Raw genomic sequence first — 13,485 nt, 5'->3', positions numbered from 1 at the left:
TATTATATACATAATAGATTTAAAAAACATGCTTATATATAAGGAGAACTACATGTATAAAATACATGGATTTAGTAACATATATATATAAATTAAAAATGAGTATCAATAAATATGTACATATGTATGATAATAATTTAAGAGATATATTACGTTGGACTACATAATAAAATATAAGAATAAACTTAAAAAACCATATGTATAAAAATATAAGATTAATAATAATATATATGAAATAAAGAAAAAATAACTTTCATATAAAGTATTATGTATATAAGTAGTGTATGTGAAAAACATTATACAAGGGATTAAAAAAACGAAATCAAATCATTAAAATATATAAAGAACAATAAGTAAACAAGGATAAAAACAATTGAATGCGTCTAAAAAAATTGATAATAAGCCATAAAATGAATAAATAAAGAGAAGGGACTTAATTAAAAGAGAATTAAAATAAGAGGGACAAAGTATAAATGGGAACAAATGCCAAAATGACAAGGGGGGAGCTTGTAACAAGTGCGAATGCACAGGGACTAAATGTGAAAATGATTCAGACCCCCAAGACGCAATATTGTACTGCGGACTAAAGTGCAAATGCATGCAAATTAATGAGCTAATTTAAGAAAACAAAACGGAACAGCCAAGGCGTGATTGAATATACACGCAAAAAAGGGGGGACTCAGCTCGCAAATAACCCATTTGCTGCGTATAGGCGCTGGTTCGGGTCCTGGAGCGGGTCGACGCGCTGACCCTCCCCCCTTGAAATGGCGTCATTTCGTCTTTTGCTTAAGACTTAAAGAAAATTAATGGCATTTTGCCATTTTTCCCAGTTGCAGGCCAAATACCCAATCATTAGGGTTTCAGCGCTGCAACTTTCATCCCCTAGGGCCGACTCTTGGGTTTCACCGGCACATAATGTGCCTCCACCACCGCCGAGACCCAAAGCCCCCTTTTTTGGTTCCGTTTCCATGCCCGAGGGACCCCGACGACGGAACCAAAGATGTAATCAGGTAAACTCTTCCATTTTCTTATTTCCTTCTGCTAAAACACATGCAAACCTCGAAGAAGAGGATCTATTTGAAAAAAGAAAAGGAAAATGAAACTCGAAATCACCTCTCGAAAATTTCGGCTTGATTTTTTTGTATTTTGTATTTTCGTGTGCTTAATATGCGTTCGTTTGTATTGCTTGTGTAAAAAAAAGAGATTTACAGTCGGAAATCATTGGCTTTATAGCCGAATAATCAAAAAATAAAGAAAAAATACAATTTTTTCTTTGCTTTCGTATTGGCTACTGCTCTGTTTGTCTTCTTGCAGGTACGGGTGTGCGTTGGTGTGTGTACGGGGGCGTGGCGTGGCTACTGAAACGCTGGGGCGTACGGAGGCAAAGAGCTATTGTCCGGTTGCTGTTACAGCGCAGGAGAAAGGGGGTGACTTAGGGTTTGCCGAAACTTGGCTCAATTTTCAGGCCGTTTGGGCCTGTTCCAGTTATTGGGCCCCTGTATTTGGGCTATGGAATATTGTAACGATTTGGACTGTAAAAGGACATTAAAGTTTTATTTGGGTTTTAACTTGTTTTTTTTTTGTTTATTTTGTTTTGTTTTGTGTTTGCAATGGGCCGGGCAAATTGACCTGCTTACATTGATCACTTGATCTAGCAATATAAAACCAATTTAAGGGGGTTTTTTTTAATGGAAACTAGGAAGACCTTAAATTTTATGTGTAATTAAGTTGGGAAATGGGGATTTTACAATGTGGTGGGCACATTTGGACCTTTGGTCATCCCAATCTTTGTTAATAAAAATGTCATATGTGTCTCATTTTCTAAACAACTCATTTTAGATTACTTGAGTGTATGGTAATAAGAAGGAAGTTCGAGATCAATTAAGAGATTATTTTATTCCAAAATTGAGCAAAACAGTCAAGTTCTAAAGATTTAGTAATTTGAAAATCAAGAACGAGATCCAATGAAGCTACAAGATTGCTCAACTCCAGTGATTAACTCTTTAGGTCTAATTAAATGAAAGCCAAGCCCCATTAAATCACATCCTATAGCATCCTACAAGGTTCTAGAACTCAATTTTAACATACTTATTAGAGTACTCTCCAAGTGAGACCCTCAACGATTTTGATACTCTTTATAAAATCTCCCCTTCAATCAACACTAAAAGAAACCTGAATCCTAAAAAGATTAAGTGGATTTCAACACCATTAGACACAAATTATTGGTAAAAGTTATTATGGAGGCTTTTATATTAAGAGTTGGACTGCATTTATTACCATCTAATAAAAAATAGACAAATTAATATTTGTACGTCAGATCAATAAGTAATTTAGTCCTTTTGTTAAAAATTTCATCTATTTCTACTGTTAAAAATTAATCTTTGTACGTCAACCACCCCAGTTTTATCAGTAAAAATAGATTAAATATTTAATAGAAAATACTGATTTACTCTTTGATTTAACATATAAAAACTAATTTACCTATTATTTGAGTAAAGAGAACAAATACATTTTAACTCCTAATACAAGAGCTTCTATGATACTTTTACGGGAAATCACCCTAAACTTCTGCTATCACTTCTTGCACCAACAATCCTTAAAAACAAATCAAAAAAGAAAAAACAAATTTAACTGAAAAACAACTCGACCCTACTCATCACACTTTTGGTTGTGATGGTGATTGGTGGCTCATGAAATAGCAAGTAAGCAAAGAGAAGCTTCCTTTATCACATCATATTTCTTCACAAAATATGAGTCTGCTCATGAGAATTGATCACTTAAGAGTTAAGACCAAACCAAACCATGGAAAAAACAAAATTTAAAACAAAAAGACAGCTTTTCTTTTACTTTATTTTTTTGTATCCATGATCCTTCCTATCCTTTTTTTTGTTGCCACAAATTCAACATGATTTGTTGATAAAGAGTATCAACGGTGGTGAAGAAAAAAAGGGAAAAGTGTTTTGGTCTAGGATAGGAGAGAAAGAAGTCCCTTTCAAATGGAATATTTGGGGCCATTTAAACCACAAATATTTAGGGTCGCATTTCAGATCGAATTATTATATATTTTATTATAATTATATAATAGGATTGAATTGAAAATTTGATGTACACAAATAAATTCGTTATTAATCTGATTATGTTTATTGATTTTTATATAAAATAAATCATAATTGATAATAGGAATTATTGTAAAATTTTATATTGGTCAATTTTAATTTCTATATCTATTAAAATTTGAAATTTTATTCTTGATTATAGCTTAAATTTGTTAGGTCAAATTATGCTATTAGTCATGCATTATGGGTAAATTGTGGATATACTTTTAATTTTCCGATATGATTATTTTTAATTTTATACTTTTCAGATTTTAAATTTTTAATGTTGACTTAAACGGTAGTCACTAAACAAATTAACTAAAATAATGTCGCATTTTGTGAGTGTTATATATAGAAATAACAAGTTAACATAAAATTATCAAAATAACAAAATTTAATTTAATGAATTTGCTCATAAATTGAGATTTTAAAATTAAAAAATATGAAAATTAAAAACGAAGAAATTAGAATTCGGAGATTAAATTCATCTATTATTTATTGATAAAGGAATTGATTAAGGAATTAAAATATGTTTCAAATCCTAATAGTTATTCGACTAATTATTTGAACATCATTTTCAAGTGTAATTATAGCCTTCTATAGGAATAATTAATCAAATTGTACAATTTTGACATTGCAGTTATCATTATTTGTCGTACATTACTCTCGTAATCTAATCATTTGGGTAGATAGATACCATTTTGCATTCATTGAAATTTTACAAAATTTTCATTAAAAGTTACAAGTTATTTTTCTTTAAAGGAACCTACATATTATTTGTTGACTCTTATAATAGAATTTTTGTTATAATATTAATTATTATCAACTTACTGATTTGTTAGTCCATCAGATTTTGATATGTATTTTGTATGAGTTTGCACATGCATAGTGCTTGCACATGGTTCAGCACTAGAGGAGAATGCGTAAAATGGGTTTACTTACACATTATGCGAATCCACTTTAAGTATACACATGTTAATCTTAAGTCAAGGTACGTGTTATTATTCTTGGAAACTTATCTAATATTTCACATCAATAAACAGTGACAGTATTATATAAATACATAGAATTAATCCATTTGAGAGGAAATACTAAAAAACACTCAACAATTTTATATATCTTCAACTAGTATCTATTTAAAGAAAAAAAAACAATACTAATAATTGAAAAAGCATCCTCGTTAATCAATATCAATTACCCACAGTAAAAACACACCCAAAAGAAAACAAAAGAAAAGAAAGAAAAAGAATTGCACACAATTACAAACCAAAACTTCTTTTTGTTTGTTTTCTCCTTTATCAAATAAAAAATCAAACATTATAATTCCCAGCTCTCTCAGCACTTATTTGGCAAATGGCAAATCTTCAGCAGTATTTAGCAATTTCCTTGCAAAGCAGAGCAGCTTCAAGCACACATGTGGGACTTTGAGGCATTAGCTTCAAACTAGACCTTTTCCCTTCAATAACCTTGTAAATCTTTTTCACCATTCCCTGCATTTCATTGTATAAAAATTTATCATTAATCGACAAATAGTGGGTAGATTCGTTTGTGAGAAATCTATAAAATGTCGTCCGTCAAGTAACCAGTTAATCTCCTAATAATGTCAAATGTTGTCTCTTGATAAGGGTTTCATCTCTCGTATTCTGTCGAGAGCCAACATGCCGTGAATGATTGTCTGCTAGGCTTAGTTCACAGAGCCTTATAGGTCCACCAATTGAGGCATTCCCGGCGACATAAATTGGTTTTGTCTCTCATACTATGTTGAGACCTAACATGCCATGACTGACTACCCAATGACCTTGGTTCACAAAGTCTTGCAAGTCCACCAATTGAATCGTTCCTGGCAATGTAAACCAGCCCCACCAAGCAGTCTCTTGCGGCACACTAACTCTCAGTAGAGTAATCATACCTTTAATTATTGGAGGACTAGCCGATTGCCTAACTGACAATATTTTGAAATTTTCTCTAGAAAGAGTCTCCCTCAACACATACATACATATATTTGAATTGGGTCTTACAGTGTTAATTACTTGGTTCACTCCATTGTGCAAGTGCCCCAAATTCTGTTCATCAACACTGTGATTAGTGATCCATAGTACCACAGCTGCAGCAATTGCTGATGGAGGATAATCCAATGAATCAATGGCTGCTAAAATTATCAGAAAAAAGAAATTAGGAAACAAAACAGAATTTTTTTTTCTTCTTTTAAGCTAACAAGGAATTTATTTACCTATACATATATTAATAATGAGATCAGAAGCTAAAGAAAACAGGTGACAAAGCCTGTTTGGTTGGTGGGAATCATTGAAACATGATGAAATCCTGGCAATGAAACAATATACAAAATCGAAAGGTGTAATGATACGCAAACGCCAATTCAAGGTTTGCATGACTAAAACTTCCATTCTTTGGACTGTTTTGGGCTTAAACAAGAATCTGGGTTTCATTATTTGCAAGTCTAGGAGAAAAGGAACAGCTGTTTCCTCCATTTTTGCTGCTAGTGAAAGGCATGATACTGATAAAAGCTGCATTGGCCAACCTTTCCCTTGCTAAATTGACATGAATTATCAAAAAAAACATCAGCCAAATTAGTGCTTCATCAAAAAAAAAAAAAATCAGTGAGATTAAAAATAGGTAAAAGTACTGTCCTTGTCTGCAAAGTAAATTTTGGTTCATGTATTTTAAAAATGAGTAAAAATATCCTTATAGGATTATGCTGTAGTGGAATCAAGCATTAAATTTTAGATGATATAATTAAAATTTTTCAAAAATATTGCACAAGCACTTTTGTGCTTGTCTTAAAAGTATAAAAATCAAAATACACATTGCTCTATAGTACAAGGACCTATATATCAATTTTACCTAAAAAATAACCATTCTAAATCTTCTAAATCCAATTGAAGTAAACAATATATATACCGGCAAAGGTCGAGCTGATAGGAATCGATCCATGTAGCTAATTGAAAGATAAGCAGTTTCAGGCCTAAACCTGTAGAAACAGTGAACCTGAAATTTGTTTGAAACATTAACAATAACATCACAAATCTAAGGTAAAAATACCATGAAAGTTCCTATAGCAGAAGATAGGCTACATTTTGTCTCTCTTTTATTCAGAAAATAGGTAAATTAATTTTTTTATATTAAATTAAAGAGTAAATTGGTCTTTTCTATGTAAAGTTTCATCTATTTCTACTGTTAAAATTTGATATAGTTGACAGAATAACCAGACAGTTACAAATGACGTGCCACGTGAAGTTTATGCCGACATACATAGACCGATTTTTAACTATAGAAATTGGTAAAACTTTTAAAAGAAAGATTAGTTTATTCTTTGATCTATGAGACTAATTTGTCTATTTTTTTATAGAGAGGAAAAATGTAATTTGTCTCTCAATACAAATACCTCCATGATACTTTTATCGGATCTAACAAAGAAAAAAACAGGGTTTACGTAGTACCTTTAACATCCATTGGATAGCATCTTTACGAGCAGTAACAATACTATGATGAAATCTTGATGAAACAACCTTGGATTCCAGCATCTGATCGACCTCGGTCTCGAATAAATTAATTAATAAATCGTCGTCGTAGTCGACTGAGCAGTGATCACTTTCATTATCATCATCATCATCATCATCATCATAAGCTTCGCAGGAGACAACAATCTCATTTGGTGCTTCATTGCAGTACAAGTTTAGGGACACTGCCATTGGGTTTCTTTTGTTGGTGGAGCTGAATCAACACAAGAGCTTATATATATATATGGTGATAAAGGAGGGATGTAGGGGGGACCTATGGGAGAATTGTGCATGAAACTTCGTTGTGGAGTTAATACAAAAAGAGTAGGGACAATGGGTTGGGTCCTGGAATATTTGGAAGACATTCAGCTAAAAATATCATGGAGTTTTTTTTTCTAGAATTAGATTATATTTTACCTCTTTTACTAAAATAATTAGTAAATTAGTCATTAGATTAAAGAATAAATTAGTTTTTTGTTAAAATTTCATCTATTTATACTATTAAAAATTGACATGTCTATTAAAATTGCCATACAGTGATATGTATTGTGCTATGTATATCTCATACTGACATACAAGAATCAGCTTTTAACAACATAAATAGATGAAATTTTTAATAAAAAGATTAATTTACTCTTTATTCTAATGTACATAGATTAATTTATTTATTTTTAATAGATAAGATAAAATATAATTTAAATCTTAATAAAAACTTTTATAATACTTTTTATGGCGCAAAAGATTAATCACTTTCAAATTTTTTTTTTATCTCATTAGTGATTTCACATCACTAGCTATAGATGTATGAGATACTTCAGTGCAACATCCTTTTCATGTGTAGTTCTTTGACATTATCTAATCTTTATCAGACCAATTATTGTCCTTTTTTCTCAGTTTCAAAGTAGAGGAAAGATTTAAATTACTATTATACGTTAAAAATGATAATATCGTGTGTCGAAATTATTTTTTTTGAAAAACGGGGTCGACTTTATATTTTGAAAAGAAAACAAAAATTAGGAGTCGTCACCAATTTTTTTTGTTTAAGTGTGATCGGATCACCTAGAAATTTAGTCATTTTAATAAAATATTTCGATTTACTAAAATAACGATTTTAGTCTACGAAATTTGAGAAAACGGGTTCGGGAGTCGGTTACGTACGAGGAAGGATTAGCACCTTCGTAACACCCAAAATTAGTACCTAATTGATTAATTAATGTCTTAATGTAGAAATTTAAAAATTCGAAAAGAATTAAAAATACGATCCTCTCTTTTTTGACTTTTTACGAAGAATTTGCTTGCGTAAATCAAAACGAATGTTAAAGACCTTGTCCCGAAGTAATAAAATGCAACATCTAGTAAGTTAAGACACAACCTTTTAAAACCTCGAGAATAAGATTGTCTTTTGATTTTCAAAATTCATGCGTTTTAATTTCAAAAGGTTATTCGGTCATTTGGGTCAAACGAAGAAAATCGAAACCCAACACGTTAGGGCAGGATCTCTAGAATTTCCAAATACAGAACATTGCCTTAATTTTCAAAATCTTTCGAATGAATACACATGTAATATTTAAAACTATGCATATTTATTTTATTTGGATTATAGTGTAAAGAATGGACATTTAAACACGGCCCGTGACATAATTGGAATAATAGTAGAATGATAACATGGATAAGCGATATGACTATATGTATATAATGATGAGGCAACAAATAAGCAATGACAATGATCAATTAAATTTAATATTAATTAAGTAATAATAGTAATAAAAATGAAATAAAATAGTGATGAGAAAATAGGTAAAATGCATATACATGAAGTTAAATTTAAGTGTTTGAAAACGAAAGAATGAAAAATAAATAAATTAATATAAGCAAAAATAAAATTAGGTAAAAAATGAACATAAAATATTAATAACAATAATAATAGTAAAAATAATAAAATAAATAATATAAAATTTGAAAGTATAAAAGATATAAATAAATAGATAATAAAATGATAATAATAAGGGTAAAAATAAAAATAAAACCAATCTATAAAATAATAATAATAAATAAATAAACAAACAAACAAATAAATATTGAATATTAACTAAATCAGTTTAATAATAATAATAATAATAATAATAATAATAATAATATTAATAATAATAATAATAACGACATGAGTAAATACGAAAAGGAAATATATAATGTAATATAAAATTAATATGATGATAATAATAGTGATAATACAATGATAATAATAAAATGGAAGATAATAGTGATGATACATTAATAGAAATAATAATATATACTAATAATAACAATAACAGAAAAAATAATAATAATAATAATAATAATACTCTAAACGTAGAAGCATATAACAATGTATGTATAGAGAAATAAATGAATAAACAATAAAATAAACAATAATGAAAGTAACAAAAGCATATTATGAAGATAACAATACGTGAAGAAATAAAGATAAAATAAAATAAAATGCTGAATATTAGATTAATTAATTTTAGTAACATAATAATATTAATATGGAAGGACTAAATTGAAATCAAAATGGGATTTGAGGGCTTAATTCGAAAAATAATAAAATAGGGGATCACATTAAAAGGCGTGGATAACGTGGAGGGACTATATGGGGGAATATCCCCGCCCTCCAAAACGCTGCACTTCATGCGGGATTAAATTGAAAACTAAAAAAAATTAATAGGCACAAAATAAGAGAACTTAATCGCAAATTGATTAAAAAGCGGAAGGGCTGAAAGTGCAATTAGCCCTTCCACTACAAAACACGCATGTCCGGGCTAAACGGGTTAGGTCGGCCCTCTTCACCCCAAAACGACGCCATTTTGCGTCTGAGGACTTAGAGCCAAAACGGTACCGTTTTGGTATCACTATTTAACTTAAAATTTTAGTTTTTTTTTTCAACACTTTCAAAAAAAAACAACAAAGAAACCCCTCAATGTAGCGACGTAAAAATTTCGCTTTGGTCACTAGTTGAGGCGATTATGTGAAAATTTGAAAATGGAATTTCGGTTTTATAAAGAAAATGAGTCGGCACCGATCTTTTTTCTAGGTGTGATCGGACACCTAATAAATCATCTTTTTTAGAAAAGAAAATTTATTCTTGAACAAAAATGAAGGCCAAATTTGGGTCTACGTAAAAATTCAGAGAAAAATAGGGTTCGAGAGTCGGTTACGCACGAGGAAGGTATTAGCACCCTTGCGATGCCCAAAATTGGTATCTTGTTAAACACGCATTATCTTAATTCTCAAAAATACGAGTTTAATTTAATATTTAATCACGATCAGATTGAAATACGAGAATTCGAAATTTTTTATTTTTTAAAAGGACGTCTCGTTTTTAACACGAGCCAATGATGTCTACCCAACATAGCGATGAAATCAGTGACTTAGTGTTGAAATCGGTACGTTGCCTTATTTATTAAAAAACATAAAAAAAATAATATCATTTACAATAGGAATTCGTAAATAATACGAACGATGATACAATTAATGGAAAATATTAAAATATAATATTAGCATAAAAATAACAATAATATTCACAATAAAGAAAATAATAATAAAAATAATGTTCTAATAAAATAATAAAAGAAATAGTATATTTGTAATAATTGTAAAAATACTAATATGAGCATGAAAAATACACACGTATATATATGTATGTTAATAATGATGATAATGATAATAATACTAGCAATAATAATGAAATACAAAAAAGTAAATATAATATAATAAATAATATTAAAAAATGTAATTAAAATAATACTATATATAAATATATATACATATACATACATATATAATAAAAATATACACTAATATTAATAATAATAATGATAATAGCAATAATATTGAAATACAAAAGCAAGTATAATAAAAATATTAAAATAAAGTAATAAAAATAATAATATTTCTATATATACATATACGCATATAATAAAAAGTATACACTACTATATTATAATAATAATAATAATAATAATAATAATAATAATAATATTGAAATACAAAAGTAAATATAATAAAAATATTAAAATAAAGTAATAAAAAATAATACTATATATAAATATATATACATATACGTATATAATAAAAAGTATACACTACTATATAATAATAATAATAATAATAATAATAATAATAATAATAATAATAATAATATTGAAATACAAAAGCAAATATAATAAAATATTAAATATATATACATATACGTATATAATAAAAGTATACACTACTATATAATAATAATAATAACAATAATAATAAAAGTAAAAAATAAATAAATAAATAATAGAACAGCAAAAAATGATTAAAATGACTAAATTGAACTTAAAGTAGAAATTTGGGGCGAATTTGAAATAAAAACATAAAAGGGGGGCCTATCCGAACACGCGAATAACATGGAGGGACCAAAGGAGAAAATACCCCTTCCCTCCTAAACGCAGCATTTTACACGGGACCAAAATGAAGAAAAAACAAAATTACAGGGCAAAATTAAAAATAACAAAAGTCTTAATCATAAAATTGTAGAAAAGCGAAAGGGCTAAATGCGCAAATAGCCCCTTTTCCAAAAGCACGCGGATCCTAGGCGGGTCGGGTCGGGTTGATCCGGTCTAGGTCAAAACGGCGTCGTTTTGGTTGTTTAAGCCAGTTCCAAAACGACGTCGTTTTGGTGGCCTATATAATTTAGTTTTTTTTGAAAAAAAATCACTTGCCCCTTTGTTCCTTAAAAAAAAAATCTGAAATGTTCTCTTTCTCTCTAGACTGAGTCCAAGTTCCGGCCAAAGTGGCATCGCGTCCCCGCCGTCGATCGTCACCGGTAATCGCCGCCGGCCACAACGCACGATGGCCGGAAATTTCAAAAAGGTATTATTATTATTTTTTATTTCTTTATATTCTACTGATTTTTTAAAGAAAAAATGGAGAAAATTTATATGCGTTTATCAATAGCTTGGAAAATAAAATGAAGATAAAAAGAAAAAAGAAGCAACGTTTTCCCTTGTAGATCTTACTTTTTTCTCCGAATCTGTTTTGGAGATTTTTGGTTTGATGTTTGAATCTATACTTTTCTTTGTATTCATTGTTTACTGTGATTTTTTTTTGTATTTTCAAGCAAGAAAAAGTCCCGAAAATTTATAATTTTTGGGGCTTTTATAGCCCGATTTCATTACAATTTTTTTTTACTACTTGTTTGCTGTTATTTCTTCTCTGATGTTTTGCAGGTGCAAGTGGCGGTGGCAGGTGGCTGACAAGCGATGGAGCAAGTGGCTGACAAGGCTAGGGCGGCGGCATGGCAGAGGCAGTGGCTAGGGGCTAGGGTTTTTTGTGTTTAGTTTAGCTGTTGGGCTTTTTGGGCTGCTAGGGTTTTTTTAATTGGGCCATTATTTTGGGTTTGGGTATTTGGTTTTGGGCCGGGTAAATTGGGCTTGTAACAGCTGCCCCTCTTTGCTCGTTGTCGTGTAATGAGAACAAAGCAAAGACTTTTAAGAAAGACCAATTTTGTCCGGTCCCACCGAATCTTGACCTCTTTGGTGCCTCTCTTCTTTAGGTAGCCTTGTTTAGCCCACTGCATATTGTCGCTTTACTCCGCTCTATCACTCCACTGCAACTTCAAGGAAATAGGGTTTGTTTTTATCTGCTTTACTGCGACTTCAAAAAGATAAGATCTGTGATTTATATCTTCAATTTGTTCCACTGCAACTTTAGGGAAATAATATTTGCTATCTTTAGTCTGCCCCACTGCAACTTCAAGGAGATAAGACTTGTGACTTCAATCCTCTCCAGTGTCATTTCAGGGAGAGGAGATTTGTAGCTTCAATTTGCTTTATTGCTCCACTGCAACTTCAGGGAGATAAGGTCTAATATTTTTGGTCCGCTCCACTACAACTTCAGGGTTCCGCTACAACTTCATGGAGATTAGACTTATAATTTCAACCTACTCCACTGCAACTCTCGTAATATGAATTGATTTTTTTGAAAAACAGAGACTAAAAGGCTCAACTCACTTCTCGCACTATGAGTCGATTTTTGGCGAATAGAAACTAAAAATACCTCAGCTTGTGACCCGAGGCTCAACTCACTTCTCGTAATATGAGTTGATTTTTTTGAAACATAAATTGAAGATACCTCAGCGTGTGACCCGAGGGTCAACTCATCTCTCGCAATATGAGTTGATTTTCTTGAAAAGCAAAAATTAAAAAACAAAAATTGAAAATATCTCGGCATGTGGCCCGATGGTCAACTCACCTCTCGCAATATGAGTTGATTTTTTTGAAAAACAGAAATTGAAAATACCTCGGCGCGTGACCCTAGGCTCAACTCACCTCTCGCAATATGAGTTGATTTTTTCGAAAAATAGAAATAAAAATATCAGGATACCAAAACATATCATCTGGTGGAACTTCAGGTGTCTTTTTCCTTGATCCAGTATAAATATCATCAAAACCTCTTGCTCTGATAGAGTACTTGTATACGTCATACATAATGTTATCATGATATGCACATGCTTGTCTTAAATGCCTGTATGCCTACATGATTATGCTATGCGCCTTGGATTTGTTTGTCACATATCTCTTTTCGTCACGATTTTTGTGATGATCTGTATTCATTGCTTCGATTTTTTACTTTCTCTTCATGCTTTGTAACTATTCTCCAACCTTACGAGTAATCTGTGTTTCTCAGATATCATTCTTTTGCCCCCTGTTGAACTTTGTCCTTGCTTTGAGGCCTCGTACTTATCGAATTCTCATCGGGTAATGCTCAACCTTTCTTTTGTTTAGAGTATGTCATTCTACTATTTATTATTCAAATAAACCATACAATGAGATGCATGAAAATGGTCAGGTAGGTACAAA

The 13,485-nt window shown here is 30.6% G+C and overlaps 2 protein-coding genes across 4 annotated transcripts; one reads left to right on the top strand and one right to left on the bottom strand.

Annotated features, from left to right (window-relative positions):
- Window positions 1-762: 762 nt before the first annotated feature.
- Window positions 763-1,723, top strand: LOC108468885 (uncharacterized). The gene is made up of 2 exons (XM_017769754.2): window positions 763-1,010; window positions 1,315-1,723. The coding sequence occupies exons 1-2, from the start codon at window positions 916-918 to the stop codon at window positions 1,547-1,549; spliced, it is 330 nt and encodes a 109-aa protein (XP_017625243.1). The 5' UTR covers window positions 763-915; the 3' UTR covers window positions 1,550-1,723.
- Window positions 1,724-4,204: 2,481 nt separating this feature from the next.
- Window positions 4,205-6,837, bottom strand: LOC108468448 (cyclin-D1-1-like). Of its 3 annotated transcripts, none has more exons than XM_017769331.2 (5): window positions 6,554-6,837; window positions 6,015-6,101; window positions 5,326-5,644; window positions 5,114-5,244; window positions 4,205-4,585 (listed from the first exon to the last, which is right to left on the bottom strand). In XM_017769331.2, the coding sequence occupies exons 1-5, from the start codon at window positions 6,803-6,805 to the stop codon at window positions 4,460-4,462; spliced, it is 915 nt and encodes a 304-aa protein (XP_017624820.1). In that variant the 5' UTR covers window positions 6,806-6,837; the 3' UTR covers window positions 4,205-4,459. The 3 variants fall into 3 exon arrangements, with proteins under 3 accessions (XP_017624820.1, XP_052881240.1, XP_052881239.1); XM_053025280.1 differs by having other exon boundaries at window positions 5,126-5,244; XM_053025279.1 differs by having other exon boundaries at window positions 5,114-5,241.
- Window positions 6,838-13,485: the final 6,648 nt, after the last annotated feature.

The sequence above is a fragment of the Gossypium arboreum genome, chromosome 2 (genome assembly GCF_025698485.1).
Source record: "Gossypium arboreum isolate Shixiya-1 chromosome 2, ASM2569848v2, whole genome shotgun sequence".
NCBI lineage: Eukaryota > Viridiplantae > Streptophyta > Magnoliopsida > Malvales > Malvaceae > Gossypium > Gossypium arboreum.
The sequence above is the reverse complement of the archived record's forward strand: the minus strand, read 5'-3'. Positions and strand labels throughout refer to the sequence as shown.